General features: G+C 40.7%; 1 protein-coding gene across 5 annotated transcripts in view; it reads left to right on the top strand.

Moving 5' to 3' along the window:
* The window catches only part of LOC136339528 (homeobox protein caupolican-like), a 38,697-nt gene extending 21,917 nt beyond the window's left edge, over window positions 1-16,780 (top strand). For 3 of the 5 annotated variants that reach the window (XM_066282866.1, XM_066282865.1, XM_066282864.1), the window contains exons 3-10: window positions 4,102-4,437; window positions 10,869-10,987; window positions 13,287-13,446; window positions 13,670-13,823; window positions 14,390-14,687; window positions 14,752-15,042; window positions 15,102-15,167; window positions 15,796-16,780. In XM_066282866.1, the coding sequence (XP_066138963.1) occupies window positions 4,102-4,437; window positions 10,869-10,987; window positions 13,287-13,446; window positions 13,670-13,823; window positions 14,390-14,687; window positions 14,752-15,042; window positions 15,102-15,141 (1,398 nt within the window). In that variant the 3' untranslated portion in view covers window positions 15,142-15,167; window positions 15,796-16,780. Of the gene's footprint in view, window positions 1-1,625; window positions 1,896-4,101; window positions 4,438-10,868; window positions 10,988-13,286; window positions 13,447-13,669; window positions 13,824-14,389; window positions 14,688-14,751; window positions 15,043-15,101; window positions 15,168-15,795 lie in introns of those variants that run through there. The other 2 variants (XM_066282867.1, XR_010732153.1) reach the window with 2 other exon arrangements.
* Window positions 16,781-18,395: the final 1,615 nt, after the last annotated feature.

Below are 18,395 nucleotides of genomic sequence, written 5' to 3'. Positions count from 1 at the left end.
GCACTAACAAACCAAATGAGCCCGCTGCCGTATACAATTAGCCACAAAATACAACAACAACACTATGTTGTAGGTCCCATTCATATCGGGGAACAATGCGTTCGTGGCCGAGAATTTAAATATGGCGTTTTAATCACCTGTAAAGAGATATTCCCTAGACAATAGGCTTGTAATGAATTTATTAGGTATTATTTTTTCACTTCCCCATGAATTTCTAATGCCGATCGTTTATTATTATGAATTCTAGGCTGAAAAAAAGCATCAGCCCTTATGCAAAATGCTCTTTTATTGAGGGTTTTTGGACGGATCTTAAAAAACAGAGAGACATTACCACGTTTTCAACTGTGATAAAAGTTGAAAAAGTGTAAGAGTTTCATTTTCTGGTTATTCGGCACGTCAGTGCAATCATTAAAGCGATTCCAGCATGCTAAATTTTCAAAAGAAAACCTACGTACATACGTTTGTAAGTTTTCACTCGTGAAATCGGAGTCATTAAAAGGTGCTAAACTTATAGATATAAATTTAGATTTACAAGGTTATAAATCCAGGGATTTAAGGTCATTTCGGGTTAAGAACCGTCCCGTCCATTAACGAATTAAAATTTTTCAGGTTCGCACGGGGCGTTCGATCCCTTGCAGAAATTTAAGTTTTGAAGGTCAGGATTTTGGGGTTTTAAACGTTACAAGTTAGGTCGAGGTGCTAAATTCGAGTGTCAAACTATGTGAAAAGTAGTTTTGTAAAAAAGCCAATTTTAATTGTAAAATTTTCCATTTTTCCATGTCGGTTGCGATGACGTCGGGAATCTGACATAAAAACGAGAACCGTCAATTTACAAATTCCATGCTGCCACCTTTCCCGCAAATTAATCAACAATTAACTCGTGTCTCCCCCGATTGGCGTCGAAAATAAATCATGTAAAACATTTGTAAACAATCGAAAAAGCGACTCCAAACTGTTAAAAACTTATATCTTATCAAGCCCCATTGAGTTAAGTTTTATGTCTTGTTCATTTAATAAACATATCCCTATCTTTAATACTTGTCGGGACACACGCTCAAGCTCTGTTTGAAATTGTAAAGTGCATTTTCGTGTAAAAATCACCGTGTGTCGGTGTAGGCCGCGTTGCCACGTCTCCCTGCTCGGTTTGTTTTTCGGTGTGTATCCTTTAACGCCATGGCAAGGGCACGAACCCAGGAAAATCGAGACTTCGCCTATATTTAAAAAATAGCGAACGCACATGACAGTTCTCAGCCCAATTATACACAAACAAACAAAATTGGCAACAGGGTTCCCAAAAATACAAACGATCTCCTGATTCATTCCTCGCTCAGAAACACGATGTTTTCAATAAATTCACTTAACTTGAAGTCGTTGTTCCACACAGAGAAGGGGGATTTGTTCTCAAGTCGCCTAACTCTATAAAACAAGATAGAGAACTCGTGTACATCCCTTCCTCTGCTTGAAGAAGGCGGCGCCCGCGGAGCCTGTGCCGAGTTCCAACCAATCGAGCCTCGCGCCAGCGCATAAGCTCCGCGATTTTCATGTAGTTGTTGGTCGGAGTAGCGGCTCCGCCCCCGAAAGTGAGAGGCAGGGGGAGGAGCGTATGGATCAGAAAGAGCCAGAGGGGGAGCTGCTTTAGTCTCGATCAGACAACAAATTCGGAAAGGTCGTGCGGCTCAAGAGGCGCTTTGTTCAAGTTTTTTTCTCAAGTTGCGTGTGCTGCTTGGGCAGAAGTTTTTTCAATTCTTGTTAGTGAGGATTTTTGCGACTTTAATGTGCGGAAAATACTTAGCTTCCAGTGCGGATACAGGACCTTGATTGAGACTCAGTGCGGGGGATTTATGATGGCGGCTTATGCCCAGTTTGCTGGTTACGGTTATCCGACGGCTACGCAGGTATGAACGAAGGTTTATAGCCTCAAATACTCTATGATTTAGCATTTGGCCTAATTACACTCTCTATCTGAATGTATTCTTTGTAATTTATGCCATTGTAGCCTAGTAAATTTTATGAAAAACTGATTACCTTGCCGTCGGATAGTAATTTCTATGTCTAAAAGTGTCATTTCTGTGAAGTATCAAGGGAGGTAAACTAATTACTGATCGAAATTAGCTTCACGTGCCCTGTAGAGACTAAACCAAACAAAACGAGAGTCCATGGTAAACATTTGATTTCCACTCGGAGGGCTTTTCCGTGCCCTTTGGGCGCAGTTGCCGACAATCTGCCGGAGGGCTTTTTGTAACCAGTTTAAAGCAAATATTTTAGACATAGTAGAATTTTTCATTTGTTTCCTTTAAAGAACCAAATTCAACGAGTTTAGGGGAATTTTTCCTTGAGAAATGGCGTACGTTTCGTATTTGTCGGAACGTTCCTTAAAAAAGTCTTAAGCTTTCACATTGAATTAATGAAGTGCTACGGAACAACAGATGAAAAATACTTTAATTGCAACATTCAAACATCGCAGATTTTTGTTATGATTAGCGTGACGAGTTTTCACTTTTCATATTGATGAATCTCTGATGTGATATCTGAACAAGCGGTGGACAATAAACAAATAACATTACTTTTAACATGTTTTAATATTTCCTCTCGAACGGTTATCAACTTTTCAGAGTGGTTAAGATTCGAGAATTTGATTTTGACTGTTCTCTAGTGTTTTCACGGAAGAGTCCTTGAATTTCAAGATTCTTCACATCTTCATAGTCATCAGCCACAATTTCTGAGTCTTGGCAGTGGGTGATGTTGTAAATAAAAAGTGTGTGTTTCATTATCAGCTTTAAGGTTTTTCAAGTTTTCAGCAATTTGTCATAATTATTTCACATGTATCTTTTTGGGCCGTTTCAGCAGGAAACGAGAAACATTTTTGTCGCAAATCCTGTATTTTTAAGTCTCTAGATTCTTCAGATCTCAAATTTTCATATTAAATTGGATGTCTAGATATTAAGGTCAATAAACCTGAATTAAAAAACGGGAATTTTCGGTCTTTATTGTGAATTTTTCAACATTGTTTTATAACATTTTCTAATTATCTGTCAAATGAATGCCTTGAAACAGAAACATAGAGAAAAGTTAGTAAGTGTGAATTTAATGAAAGTAAAATAATTCGCAGTGTTGAGGGCCGGAGATTGGCGACATTCTCTGTTATTGCTTTTTTGGTATTTTTAAACTGGAAATGTATCGATTAGAATATGTAAATTATAACACAATTATCCAACAAGCTCTGGCGTGCATGGAGAGTTCTAAGATTGTAAAACTGAAATTTAATACAGTGTTTTTGTGGTGTTTTTTAGAACTTTGTTTCGTTTTCTATAGGATGTGTAAATTACAGCTCAAATATTAAATAAATTCTCAACTTCTTAAACACTCATATGGGTTCGGTGGGAAACGTTACTTCATTGCCATTATGGACTCTCACTCACCCCAACCAACCCAAATTCGAAAACCGGGATGTACACGTCAGTTAATCAACTGATAAAAATTCCGTTTAATTGTATCCAGTACATGTATAAACTGATGCACACAAAATGTCGACAAGAGTAATTGACCCGCTTTACCAATTTTCCCTCCCCGATGACGCCCCAGGTCCCTCCTCCCTATACGCCATTGTTACCGAAATTCCTGCATAATTTCCACTTCAGCCGTGTACATGGTACTCGAAACAAATGTTTGCAAAATCACCGGAGATTATCAAATCGCTGTATGTATGCTCGCCATTAGGCCCGTTGCAAAATCCAATCGCATTACGTATTTGCGAAAAAACAGACGAACATCTGTTTCGACGAGGTACCCAGATTATCGCTCATTTATTGTGACGCGTATGGTGATGGAGTGCCGGGCCTCGAAATGGGAAAATGATGTATCTGGTAGAGTGCGCCGCGACGCCGCTTTCGATGCCACAAATTATGTTTATACGGACCTATTTACGTCCCCGCTATTATTAAATATTTAGGAATCAAAACCAACACCCCACCAAGTTTCCAAAACAAACACTCCAACTAATGGCCTATTAGTGTTGGTTTGTTGCCTCAACACTTAAGGCACTTAATTTTTGTCATAACTCATCATGGTGGTACTTAAACACTCTTATCTTTGCAATTCCAGCTCTTGGTCGGCGGTCAACCGACGACAAACAGCGGTTCGTCCCCGGCGTCTGGGGGCGGTTCCTTGAGCCCCGGTGGTTCCGCCGGGCTTCCCGGTGCGTTATCTCCCGGGGGAACTTCCTCCACTGGGCCCACTCAGTGCTGTGATAACGGCAGGCCCTTGGTCACCGATCCGGTTACCGGACAAAGTGTCTGTTCCTGTCAGTATGACTCTGCGAGGTTGGCGGCGCTGCAATACCCCCGGAGTGTCAGCATGTACGGCACACCCTACCCCAGCACCGACCAGAATCCCTACCCTAGTATAGGAGTTGAGAGTTCCGCCTTCTATTCACCACTGGTAGGTAAACAAGGAATTTTCTAGGTGCACTAAATCATTACTTCAAAAATTATTTGCCTCAATTCGACAAAGAAAAAGTCACACTGGCAACATTGTATGATGCAAGTGGAGGACTGTCACCTCGATGGTGCTGCTCAGAGTCTCTATTTGAGTTCGTTTGGTAAAAGAATGGACCGATTCGCCGCGTTTGTCAATATTCGTCACAGTTTAGTGTAATGCACTGAACATTATTGTATATGCATAATGTTATGCCTATTATTATGGAAGTCCCTATTCTGTACTACTTACATATACAGGACATCCGAATTTATTTTCGGCCCAACACTGTATAGTCACATTTTGTGAAACGAAATCGTCGTATTGCGACTTTGACTATGAATTGTCATGCACGTAAAATTAATAGACGTCACGAACTTTCATTGATGTAAAATTAAAAATTATCATGTGTACGTTTATGAGCGTCAGCTGACAAATGACGTGACAAATTAACGCCGCGATGTTGCCATCTTTGCCGGTATCCTGTCTTTTTTGTTGTGTTCGAACGTATGAAATATTCGTTTGAACCATTCGCGATTCACATCTCTACTACATGCAAACCAAACGGATACTTTAATGAGAGACTGAAATATTCAATGACCATCAATTCTCACGATTCGTCGCGCAGATCCTGCAACTATCAAACGCTGTGTGAGAACGTACCTTTTTAACCTTAATGATTTCAGTGCAAGAATGTCAGTGGTGTTGACCAGGCTGATTAACCGTGGAGTTTTCCTGCTGTAGGAAGCAAAAAATGCCCGACTTGTTTACATTTAAATGGCCCCAGTCACCTGGAAGCACAGTTCAAAAGGGCCGCGCCGGATGATAAGAAGCGGTTATCAAATGTTTGCAGACTTATCGCAACCGTGATTGACTCGATTGTCGGCATTTTGTTACGACATAACAAATAACTATCGGTCGAAATATACACTGATAAGGGACACTTCGACTCGGTTTCAAGATGGCGGGCCTTTGATCGCCCCTTTACCGCTGTCACTGTGTCCCGATTAGATTTTAAAGTTTGCTTTGGATGATGAACGATGGGCCATGAGCCCGTTTAGCGTCACCATATAAACACGCCCAAAAGTTGGAGGAAATATTTTCCGGTATGTACACGCATTTTATTGTTGCACTAAACTTGTGTTTATACGTTTTTTATAGTTTTTATAGCGTTTATTTAAAATTCTATTACCAATCCGGTGCCGGTGCTCGAGTGGGCGTTAAAACATTTATGGGTTCGCCAGAGGTGCCAACGATATTTTCCACAATTTATAACCGATATTTAAATTCGAAAACTACCATTAAATCGCCTTTTTCGTTTGAAATTTGCCCGTCATAAACTGCGAACGCTCCAATCATAATGTCACCGAAAACTCGATCGTCAGGAAGTTTCATGCAAAATTAAGTAAAGTTAATTGTGAAAATTTAAAGTTGGTGTGACTCGCGCACGTGGCAGTTTACTTTTCACTAAGTTCGTACCTAGAAAGAAACAATTTTTCAAAAATACCAGCATCGCAAGTTTAAAAATTCACCACCTGCAAGGTGTCTGTGGGTAATTGCCGTTGCTTGCAGGAGGAAATAATGCGATTTTTACATATCCTTAGCCATTACGTTCCTGTACCGAAACTAACACCAAATTAAAAGATTCCTTAGTGGTAATTGGTGATTTGATTGGTAATAACGTCCCTTACACGTTGAACCCACTTCATGGTTATCATCAGGAGGTAATAAGTATATTTGCTCTGGGAACCGTTCTGTGGCGGTTTTACTTCAACATTGTTAGTAAAATTGAGTGAAAATTGTCTCCAGTCGCAAAATTGTGACCAACTTACAGATTACACTTACGGTACCTCGAGCAGACGATGAAGACAGCTACCAACTGAATAGGTGACGTTTTTCCAGGAGATTTTTGAACTGTTGGTGTTACTGATTTGGTGTCAAACAAAAACAAGTGTTAAAAGTAATCGACACGCATTAATTGCCTACACTTAATATAGAATCCGCACGCCAATGGTTTCAGACCTAGTAAATTGTGCCAACTGTTATTTTTTTTATAAAAACAAAATTTACATTTCAAACATAAAATAGAAGCATAGCAAGAGTATTCATAAGCAATCTTTTTAATTTATTGACCAAAAAAAAAAAAACATTTAACATCGTTAACACGTAATCACTTAATGGGACATCGACAAGTATATATTTCCTGCACAGTCTTTATTTTTAAAGTGCGGAGGGCGAGTTCGTCCCTGAGGCCAAAACGGGCCTCCCGGGAAATAATGGATTGACCAACAAATTATTTCGCTTCTAAAAACCGTCCAAAGACAATGGAAGTTATGCGGCGGCGAACGTGGAATTAAAAAAAACACACACATTCCAGGACGCGTTACTCCCGGCCTCATTGTACCTCTGAAGTGCTTTAACAGGCGCGCATCGAGTTAACGAATTATACCTACGGTGCACTACATGTATTTTTCTTTTGGGCATCAAGTTTTTCTGTAAAACTAAATTTAATCGCAACTAGTTATAGATCAAACAAACTTAGTGGCGTTGTCCGTCACGTGGGAGCACGACTGGCCCTCGCCAGAGAAATAAGCCAATAAAAGTCCCTTTGAGAAAAAAGGGGCAGCGATGAAAAATCCCGTGAAGATAAAATTGTAGAGGTATTCATACGGTCCTCCGAGACGTATATATTGAAAAATCCGCTTCTCAATTTTGACAGATATGATTTAGAACGTCGCACTTTATTCGAGTGCGTTTCCGTCCCCTTCGAAGTGCCTCATTTATGTGCCCGACAGTGGCGGAGGTGTACGAATTCAGAATCCGAGGCAAACGTTTAAACTACATGTCTTGACCTATCACCAGCAATTGCTTGTTGAAAGAATGTCTAACTTAATTTTCGTGTTTGAACCAATTGATGTGTCGGTGTGTATCGAAAACAAACGTTGAAATGAATTTCCTGTGCGCCTCTGCTTTTATCCACATTTATTCCCGAAGAGTAAACCTTTTTTTGCCGAAAAGAGGAAAGCGCGTCTCCGCGGGAATTAGAGAAAGATAGATGGATTAAATGCGACAGCGATATGTTTTTTTTTTGTGTTGAAGCACAAGCCGACTTGTTGAGTGTCCCATTCGAGGAGACGCCACTGCTTAAATCGAAACAAGCATAAGAAGCCTTTTAACACTTCCAGCGGACATTCTACAAGAATCCACGTAGCCTTTTTTTACAACTGCTCGCCCATAACTTGCACGGGCAACGACGAGAAGAGTGCTCGAGCAGGGCGCACCACGTCGAAGACATTTCTTCTTTATGAGGTGCTTATTTGCTGAGAACGTGCGCCTCTGTCCTAGACCGAAAAAGAGATGCATAAAATAAATCATAAAGCTTAACAAAAAAGTTCAATAAATGCTGTAAAATGCGTCGTTTTTCGTCGAACAGAAGAGTGTTAATCCAAGTTTAAAAAAACACTCAAAATAAACTGCACAATCACGAAAATGATCGTTTGTGTAACACGTCTGAAGGATCTGACATATCAGTGGAAAAAGGTCACAGTTAGTAGCCTTTACCAACTATCTTCTTTAATTGAAACTGGCATATTCGATATATGTGTATAAAGAAAAACACGATTTACTGTAACGAGAAAATACACTGTTTCGAAGTACAAGAAGGAATTTTCTCAGAACGAATGAAATTTCATGTCGTGAATGGTCTCTGAGAGGTAATTGCAATCCAAATGAGTTTTTTCAGTATAACGTGATGCGTAAGCAAAACCGTTATAGAATAGATAGAGTAATTTAGGAACAATCCAATCTGTAAGTCGTCATTATTACCGTTCGTCACTTCAACGCCGGAACTTTGTCGTAATAGTTTCGGAGAGTTAATGGATCCTGTGTATCTGTATTAGTCAGAATTATATGTCGTTGAGGGGCAAAAAGTGGCATAACTTACCACCACCGTAACGAAGATGGGGAAACATTGAGGTGTTTTTTTAAAGAAGCGAATACACCATGTACGTCCATACCTTGGCTAACAATATTGACGAGTACCTGTTTTTGCTTGGTGATTGTCGTGTACCAGGACTATTGTTGATATGTGGTATTCCGGTTGAAACGTAATGAACCGGTAGCTTTAATACTTACGAAAATTGAATTGATGTTACATGCGATGTCCTGGCTCAATAATTGTAACTGGCGGTGATTTTAATCTGTTGAAAAGTAACGCCTAAGACTCGATGCTTCCAAGTCTGCCGGTCTCGATGTGCCCAGTGGCTGTTTCTAAGCCCCCCCCCATGCCCCCCACAATTTGCTGTTCACACCATCAGTGTTTAATCGACCGCTTTTGTTGTTTTGCATATCCTGTGGGATCACTTTTATGCGAAGGCGCCAAACCAAGAATGGTAAATTTCCGAATTTGAATCGAGCCGAACAAGTCACAGTCCGGTACTGTTCCCTGCGATTCGATTTAAATTACAAGTGCCGTTTGTATCGTTCGATCGGAGCTCATAAGTAACTCGACAGCATTCGAGACACCTTTTTTCTACACCGGACCCTACATCGAATGCCGTTAAAAACTGCACTTTTAATATACGGGGACATGTTCGGCTGTCATTAACGCGGGCAAGTGGCCGTTGTAAGCATGCAAGTATACAGGTGCAAACACTTAATTACCATCGGAGCGATTTGTTTCGTATTTTGTGTATAAAAATTCGGTATAAACAACATACATAAAGATGGCTTCCAACCGCATGTTGCGGGGATCACAATGAGAAAGCGCTTTAAATAAATCGTCGTGCCTTATAAGTCACACCGAGCCAACAGACTTACAAATTACCGTACTTTATAACATTGCGCGCATATAAAAGCGAGTTGTTTTAAGGCGACTCTTTATACGTCTAAAGCTGGCTCAGCACCTATTTAGGAGAAATAAGGGGTTTAGTTCGTCTATATGCGCCAGCGGCACTGCAAGTGCTTCGATCTCGGTAATTAATTATTAATTACAATTTAAGTAAAGCAATTACTGTTACTCGAGGAAGAAGAAATGTCAAAGGAATTATCACAGACCGTGAGCAATGCATCATGGCAGGAGGAATAATAATGGTTCAAGGTTGGACTGTCATGCGTGAAGTTTCTGTGGCCACTGTGTTTTTTATAAGTTATATTGGAGGTGAAATTAAAACAATAACTACTTAATTGGTGCTTGAAGTAAAATAATATTAAAAGAGTTCTTCTTGGTTCCATTTAAAAACGTATATTGTGACACTGACACTTCTCCCTTCGACAACTGCAAACGTATAAATACACATCATCATAACCTCAAATGTCAAATGTCAGATCAGCGTTGCTTGCTTTCTTATATTGGCCACCAGGTGTTGCATTTGCTGTCTACCTAGGTTTTTTCAATGTTGCCACAGGATCTTTTCGTTTCCTGTTGCTACCAATAGAGGGCAATTTATTATATCACGACATGTCTGGTCATATTTGCGCAGAAGTGACGATTAAACTGCTGGTCGAACAGCGGATTTATCATCGAGGCAATTATTTTAATGACAGAGGAAAACCAGGGAAAAGCATGTTCCGATACGACACGGTGGTTTGCATGACGAAGTGCCGTGCGCACCGGTACCAAAATAATAAAAGTAATAACAATAATAACGCGCCATTGTCATTGTGCACACACACGACATCCTTAAATTACCCGGTATCTCGTCCATCGACAAATATGGTTGAATGCAATTTTTTTTTCTGCTACGAGAGAGGTGATAATTTCAGCTTTACTCGTTTCAATGATGTGTGCGGTTTTTAAAAAAACAAAATCGAAATCGTGACGAAGGCTCTTCGATCGAAACTTTGTAATAAATATCACACACTTTAGACAAATCGAAAACCAAAAATGTCGCAGTTATCACAGACACTCGGGGCAATAAAGAAGTCAATGATATTCGAGTCTGGTAATTTCAACGCAGAGTGAAAAGTACGATAAAATTGCCGAACTTCTTGCATTCTTCGGAAGACTGAACCAATGTTTGCGATGGAAAAAAAAATTAGAGCCTCGTTGACGGTAGAAACAACACACTTAACGCCTCGTAAAATTTATGGCAATGTAAACCTACCCTTATTAAATACTAAGACAAACAAATTTGAACCCAAGAACAAACATACAATGTTGTGAAATTCGAGGTTAAAATGTCTTTATATTGACGAGCGAAGAATAAGGACGAATCAAATTAAATATTGCTGGGAGACTGAGTTTTTTTTTCAAAAGTTAGTCTCATCTTAAAAAAAAGACGGCCATCTTGAGCCGATGTCGGTAGCAATGCTTTTTGATTTAAATATTTTTCCAAGATGGCTGCATTCATTTGTTACCTTATTTTTTCCATTATTCATAGAAATTTTTTTTGCAGAGCAATCCCTACGGCCTGAAAGACGCCAGTGGGGCGACGGATATGCCGGCGTGGACCAGCGCGGGCCTCCAACCGACCACAGGGTATTATCCTTACGATCCAGCCTTGGCCGCCTATGGGTAAGTTGTCTGCGGATCAGCCCAAAAAGGGATCCGATAGCGATTTTATCGACTGCGACCGCAAAAGTGGGAAATAATGGTGCAATGCCACGACACGAAGGGCGCTTTTCACCTGCGGCGTCGCGACGACAGACGTCCCCATACGCCAATCGATATACGAGCGCCGTTTTCAGCCATTTTGTCTTACCGAGGGGGTCCGATTTGACTAGTAGACGTTGTTACGCTTACCCTTCTGTGCACTCTCAAATGTCTGTACAAATCGTAAAAAAAGTACACACGTCTATAGAGAAGTGCGGAGACTTCGGGTCTGCAGAAAAGTCAGAGGCGTAGCAAATTTACAATACTTCTGGATTATTATCAAAATGTTTCTTCTTTATTTTTTTCTTATTCTTGCAAATAGTTCTTCGGACAACCGTGATTTATACAGACCAGGGAGCTAAGGTTCGGACATTTTAGAGAAATGTCGAGGCTTCGTGGTCATAAAAAAGTGAAAGGCACAGTAAAGAGTTACCAACAGTGTTAAATAATTTTCGAAATATTTTATTCTTAAACTCTTTTTCCGAAGGAGCCCCGTCGCGCGACTCTGACTGATTTATAATTGTCAGAAGGGTAAACCAAAAACGGTTATATCGAACTGAGAAGAGAATGGAGAAAATTGTTTGCCAAAACGAGAGATGGTTAAACGTTGACACCGTAGACAAGCTAGACGCGTAGTTTACGTTTTCAATTACTCTTCAATATATAAATATTGTGAAAGTGAAGTATGGACACAATAAAAAATTATTTAAGCACTATTGGGGAGATTCTTAATAGCCGTAAAAAGTCTTTCAAAAGTCTACATTATTGTTTCCTCCATGTCTCATTCTAGGAGATTGCAAATGCAATTATTGCCGTCGCCGTACCTAGAACTGCTATTGGTCGTATTCTTTCCCTCTCTAAAACAATCTGTAGACTAGATGCAGCAAAATGACTATAATTTTCTCTCCACAAAACCGACAGATTAGCATCAACGCGTTCCGCCTCTCCAAGCACACCCCGACTAGCTCCATAAATCCTAAACAGCTATTCACACCCCAGATTGACTGGAAAACACTAAACTCAATTAAACCATCAATCTACCCTTATAAAAGACTTAAACGTCGAGGGGAAGGCTGTCCGCCCCGCTGCAGGAGAAAACCCCAAGTCAGCAGGGGGATTTTGGGGGGGAAGTGTGGCAAACGGCGGCATGCAGTGGAAATAGGAAAGAACTTTTCAGGTCAGGATAGGCCGTGGAAAGTATTCCATGGATAGTTTCTAAATTTGCTAGAGTCCGCGCCTGTGCATTTCGCCGCCTTTTCGATGTCTATTCGAGGCTCTTCGGGAAAAAAGTAGCACAGAGAGTTTAATAGGGGTGAAACCACTCAAAGTATAATCAAAACCCTCGCTTGCGGAAAACGAGGCCCCCATGCATTTCCCGGTCTGGCAGCTCTGCACAAAATAATTGACTCTCGTGATAAATCTGTTTTTTTTTTGGGATGAGTGTGTGGAAATGCGTTTTGAGGGTGAATTGTTCCATATTATGAAGTTTACTCGAGTCCGTTGACGCGTTTTAACGGGGCATTAAGAGCCGTAATAACCCGCACTGCTGATGGCAAATAATAAAAGTCTCTTAAATATTTATCGAGAATCTCATTTTTTATTCAACAGATCCCGTCCGGGACTTGTTAAACGAGGTGTCTGCAAGATTTGCCAACACACACAGTATTATGCTTTATTTGTTCAATTACCGATCCCATTGTTCTCCCGAAATGAAACCCGATACTATCGGAGAGGGCGCGGTTCTTTATTTTGGGGCCTTTTAGAGAGGTTTGACACCTTGGATTTTTGCTTCTTTTACGGCCCCAGGTATCGCGAGAAAGAGAGAAAAACCTTCAAAAACAGAAATCTCCGTCCAATATAACGTTCTGATTGCATGTCTGTCCTTAATTCAATACAGCTGCTATATAACTACCTCTTGTATATGCTATTCTAACTTTTAAAAATTCCCGGTTTGCCATGAAAAGCGGATTTTTTTTTGGATAAGGCCGATTTTGATAAATGAATGGGGTTAGAACGTCGACAATTGTTGCATTTCTAACTTCGGTAACTTACCAAACAGGAATTTGCCAAATCGCCAATAATTTATACGAATCGAAACATTTGCTTTTTTGACGAGTCGGGATTTTTTTATAACTCGGAATACTGTATATTTTTGCGTAGAAATGGGACGAAATCACGTAACGAAATCATTTAACAACGCGTTTCTTATTTATTGTTTCAGATACGGTGCCGGGTACGACTTAGCGGCACGGCGGAAAAACGCGACAAGGGAGTCGACTGCCACCCTCAAAGCGTGGCTGAACGAACATAAAAAGAACCCTTATCCGACCAAAGGAGAGAAGATTATGCTGGCGATTATCACCAAAATGACTTTGACACAGGTACAGTTTTAATGTCTTTGCAGGTAAAAGAAAGCGATTGCTCATAAATTTTGTGTTAAATGGAATGTGTTTTTAGAAATTCTGTCAATTTTCAAGATATGCTCACTTAAATATGTTGTGCATTTTTGAAATGTTCGAAAATTTTGTCAACTTTTGGAGGGCTGAGGGCAAATCCGTTTGCTTCCAGTAAATTAATGTTTGAAGATGAACATAATTGTTTCAGGTGTCGACGTGGTTCGCAAACGCCCGCCGAAGATTGAAGAAAGAGAACAAAATGACGTGGGAGCCGAAGAACAAGACCGAGGACGACGATGACGCGCTGGTGTCCGACAGCGACGATAAGGACAAAGACGACGAGGACAAGCGCGACGAGATCGGTAAGCTACGCGACGCAAATCCCCAATTGAAACGTCGAAAAGCGGACTAATTCGGGGAAGAAATTAGAAAACAATAGGGATTTAAAAGCCTAAAGGCCGCATTCGAGGGTCGTTCGCAGCGATTTTATAATTGAACGAGACCGGAGCCCTTCTGATATAATTAAGGGTTATATAGTTAGGGAAGGATCTTTATTTAAAGCTGTTTAGGGGGGTGCAAGTGCCGGTAGTGTATATCGGGAGATGGTGCGATTTTATAGAAGAGTTTTTGAAGATTTTAAAAATATTTTTTGAAAAGCAAAGTTACCATACGACCCAGGAATTTACGTATCGAATTTCACTTTTGAACCGGGGAAACCGGTTAAAAAATATTTTAGTAAAAGCTCCCGGACTAGAATTTGTTTATTCAGGGGCTGCAAAGGGCACATTAGCCGCGAACATGATTATGGGGGGTAAAGGGTGTCGAAATGAAAATGATATTTTATTAAGAGACAGCGCCCCTCAAGAGAAATAAAGGGGTTCATTTCGGGCATTTGACAATTACACACATCGCTTTTTTTCCATCGTAGACATACACGGCAGAATAAAATCGGAACGTACGAAAGATCTGGACGACGACGACATGACCGATGAGGATCGCAAGGACGACATTCTGGGCAATAACATGCATCACATTCTGAACAACGGCTATGCACTCAAGTCCGAAATCAAGAGCTCGGACTGTGGAGTGCCGCTGCCACCTTCGAAGCCGAAAATTTGGAGTTTAGCGGACACGGCCGCCTGCAAAACCCCCCCGCCGCCACCGCCGCCCAGCCAAGGGGGGCAGTGGTTAGGCAGTTCGAACGGGTTCGCGCTGCCCAGTTCCAGGTGCGCTTCTTCTGCCTGCAATTGCTTAATTTGCGCGGCATGTAAACAGGGCTTTCTCCGACAGGTATAACTCGAGCGGCAATTTTTTAGCCGGCCACTGCCAGCAGGGTTTCCCCGAGGTCCAGACGGACACCCCTCCGCAGACGCCTCCGAACCTCAAGGTATCGAACCTGAACGGCAACGTGGCGCCGTGCTCAAACAGCGGGTACCCTCAGAACTCGAGCAACAGCGGCTTCCTGGGCGGTTTCGGGAGGGTCAACAGTCCCCAGAGGACGCAAGCACAAAATCCGCAACCGATGAATACTACTTCGGGGAGTGTTGGCGATAACGCTGCTTTTAAGCCCTTTTACAAGAGGTAAGACTTTCTACCGACTAACCCTTATTATGTTCTATTTGATTTCTCTTTGTGCGCAGCTCACAGAGCTTGAACGGAGGCTTCGTATCGCCGGTATGAGCAGCGTGGTTTCCACTGCGTTAAACGTAAGTAATTTTTCTTTACTTTGTTGCACTCAACCGGTCCAAATCTCGCTCAATTTGTCAACGTCTGAAAGGTGGCGATAGGACTTTCATTCATTTTGGTCCAGCATAAATGGGTGCGTATAATATACTCATTCGGTAATCGTTCACTAAAATGAGGGACGTTCCAGAGACATATACCTGACGCGATGCTGCCGAATTACCAGTTTATCATTGAATCACTCTGTATAATAGCAAAGCTCCTTCAAATTGAAAATTTAATTTGGAAACTAATACAGGTCTATCTATTGATTTCGAATAATGTCCGATCGAATAACAAAACAAATTGCCGATGAGAGATTAGAGGAAAACAATTTAAAATTCTTTGACTTTATCTCTCCATTGTAAAGGTGTTTCTTAAGAATGTATTATGTCATAGTCGGATTGGTTTCCTTTAGATGGTCGTGATACGTTGCAGGATTTAATAAGGTTGAGAAAGCCTTGGGAAAAACTACTTTGTTTGGCCGAATGGAGGCACATTGAGCCGTAATGTCAAACTGAACTGGTTGTGATTTTTGCCAAGGCTTCTGTCTGTCTGCATTAACAATAAACACATCCCTGGGTTCCTAATAAGCCGCATTGTTTGTTTCAGGACGATCATCCAATCGAGGGCAAGTGCAAAGAACAAAACTTAGAGCGACACGGACCGTTCGTTGAGTTTTAATGGTGGATTCTGAATCTGCACAATAATGTATATTTGTATAATAAAGATGCATTTTAGTAATTTATCTGTGATACTGAACAAAACCGTTAGGCTGACAATGGCAATGTTAGGTTTCATTTCGACGATTACTGTTGCGTTGAGAGAACGTGATTTTTAATCGAACTAGCACAATCTCGAATATTAATTAGCGGACCCATTTTCTTGTTTTGGGTTTGGACAGAGATAGATAGAGAAAGAAAGAGAGAAAGAGAGAGAGGGAGAGAGAGAGAGAGCGAGGAGAGCTTATAATGTTGGACAGGCTTAAGAGTTCCTATGTTGGAAATTCGTTATTGGTAACAAATAAACTGACAATTGGGATTGATCTTCTTTTCATTGTGATTGTACTACGTGTTAAGTTATGGGAAACCCTGCGGTGTCATAGAGTCACTTATGCAATATCTAATGCAGAGCAGCAACGCATAGAATTCTCAAACTCCGTCTCTGTCTGTTACAAAGCCATTTGACGTCCGTGGCACCGTGCGATTTTCTCAATCGTATAAAGAAATATACGTAGGAATTCTGACACCTTCACCATTCCGGTGCAACGTTCATTAAAAAGAAGTCCTATTCCCACGTACTTGTTTGTTGCTCGTGTCTCTAGCCAATTAACTATTATTATTATTGTTATTCGACGAACAGTTTACCATATCACACACGAACAAATTGTAAGATTTTTACGATTATTCTTACTATTATTATCATTACGAATAAAATTTAAGTAATAATTATTATAATATATATTTTTGTTGGCTCTTCTTTAAGCCCGATTTTATTTGTGTACATAAACATATTTCTCTGTTTTTATTGTACAAAGTTAGATGTATAGTATTACATATTATTGTCTTTATTGAAATAAAGCATTAACGATCTTGGACTCGATCAGCATTTTATTTAATTGCACGCCCCTGACCAGCCGTTATATGCGGCCCGTTCCGAGAATACCCGCCGGGTACCATAGGAAGGAAGTGGTTCCCTACTGGTAGCCCATACGGACTTTCGAAATGAGCCATAAAACATAGAAAATGTCAATGTAAATACGGGAGAATAAATTTCGAAATAAAGGAAAACGCGTGGGGTGTCCTTTGACAAATGTTCCCGCATTATAACGATCGGTGTTACTTCGAAATTTCGGCTTTTATGCGTTCGACAAAGACGGATCAATTGTTATGAATCGAACCAGTTCACGAAAAGAGTGCTCCAGAATCACCATAAATTACGTGAAATTAACATAAGTGAAAAATTACTAATTAAAAACTAGCTGGGATTTATGCGTGCAAGGGCCGGTTTTTAAACCGCTTCATAAGTGTTTCCAATTAAACCGTTTTTAACTATCACTCCGGTTAATCGCAATCAATTAGTCTTTACATTGTCATGGAAACCTAGTGATCATTGCTATAATAATTGATTAGAAGTTGCCTGTGGGGATGTCAATTTAGAATTTAGGCACGATCGACTGGGAGTAGGCAGAACATATATTTATTATACGAGAGGTTTCACGAAGAGTCGCAGTTTTCAGCAGAGAGAAGCGGACTAGAGCCCCTGCTGCAAACAGACATCGCGAAACATGTCCAATTAACTTGAGGAAAAAGAGAATATTCTCGACTTTATCGACTCCTCTAGTTAATTTCTTGGCCCCTTCAGTTCGTACGTCGATTAGTGACTAAGCTTTCTAAGCTCAGTTGGGTATATCAAAGTCACCTCTTATGCCACGGGGCCGTCCCTCAATGTTAAGAAAGATCGAAGAATGAGCGTATCGAAACGTGAAAAATTTAGGCTGTTTCCTCGTGACATTCGCCCGTTTTTCCGCGCCGCAAACACGCATCGTCAAAAATTGAAAAACAACACAACGACGCCCCATTAAATTTCTTGCTCCCCCCAACGGTACCGACATCCACCAAACGCGTTACCATAAATAAGCGAATATACATTATCATCAAGTTTTGAGGACGGAACTGATTTAACGGGTGTCTTGACGAAACGATCGTAACTTTTGACGTGATAGGAAGGATCGAGGATCACGGGACAATTAAGTACGTTGCTCTTGCCGAAATTGTCAGAATCTTAACGATTTGATTCGGGACGGATGTCTGGTAGGCGCACATCGCATAGAAAGCTGGCTTCATGACGATGTAGGTAATTTAACAATTTACCTTGCAACTTTTTCACTGTCGCGGACCATCCGGGCTTCTGCAAACAAGAAGGAAATACAGTAGGCAACACCGAAAATGCCGATTAAGTTTCCAAAGGAATATTAATAACCGCAGTTATTATTAACCAGAACAATGTCTTAATGTTTACGTCCGGGGAGTTCATAAATCAGTGGCGTTATTTATAATCTCCGGGTCCCCACAAAATACGATAATAATACCGGGATAGATTCTCGAAAATCGGCCGTATAAATCACCGAAAATCGTGTTTATAAGTTATTCAAATTATAAATAAAATCGTTGACGTTTTTTACAAATTTAACATAAAAAGCCCTACTGGGA

The sequence above is a fragment of the Euwallacea fornicatus genome, chromosome 5 (assembly GCF_040115645.1).
Source record: "Euwallacea fornicatus isolate EFF26 chromosome 5, ASM4011564v1, whole genome shotgun sequence".
NCBI classification, from domain to species: domain Eukaryota; kingdom Metazoa; phylum Arthropoda; class Insecta; order Coleoptera; family Curculionidae; genus Euwallacea; species Euwallacea fornicatus.
This window is presented reverse-complemented; position numbering and strand designations above follow the sequence as displayed.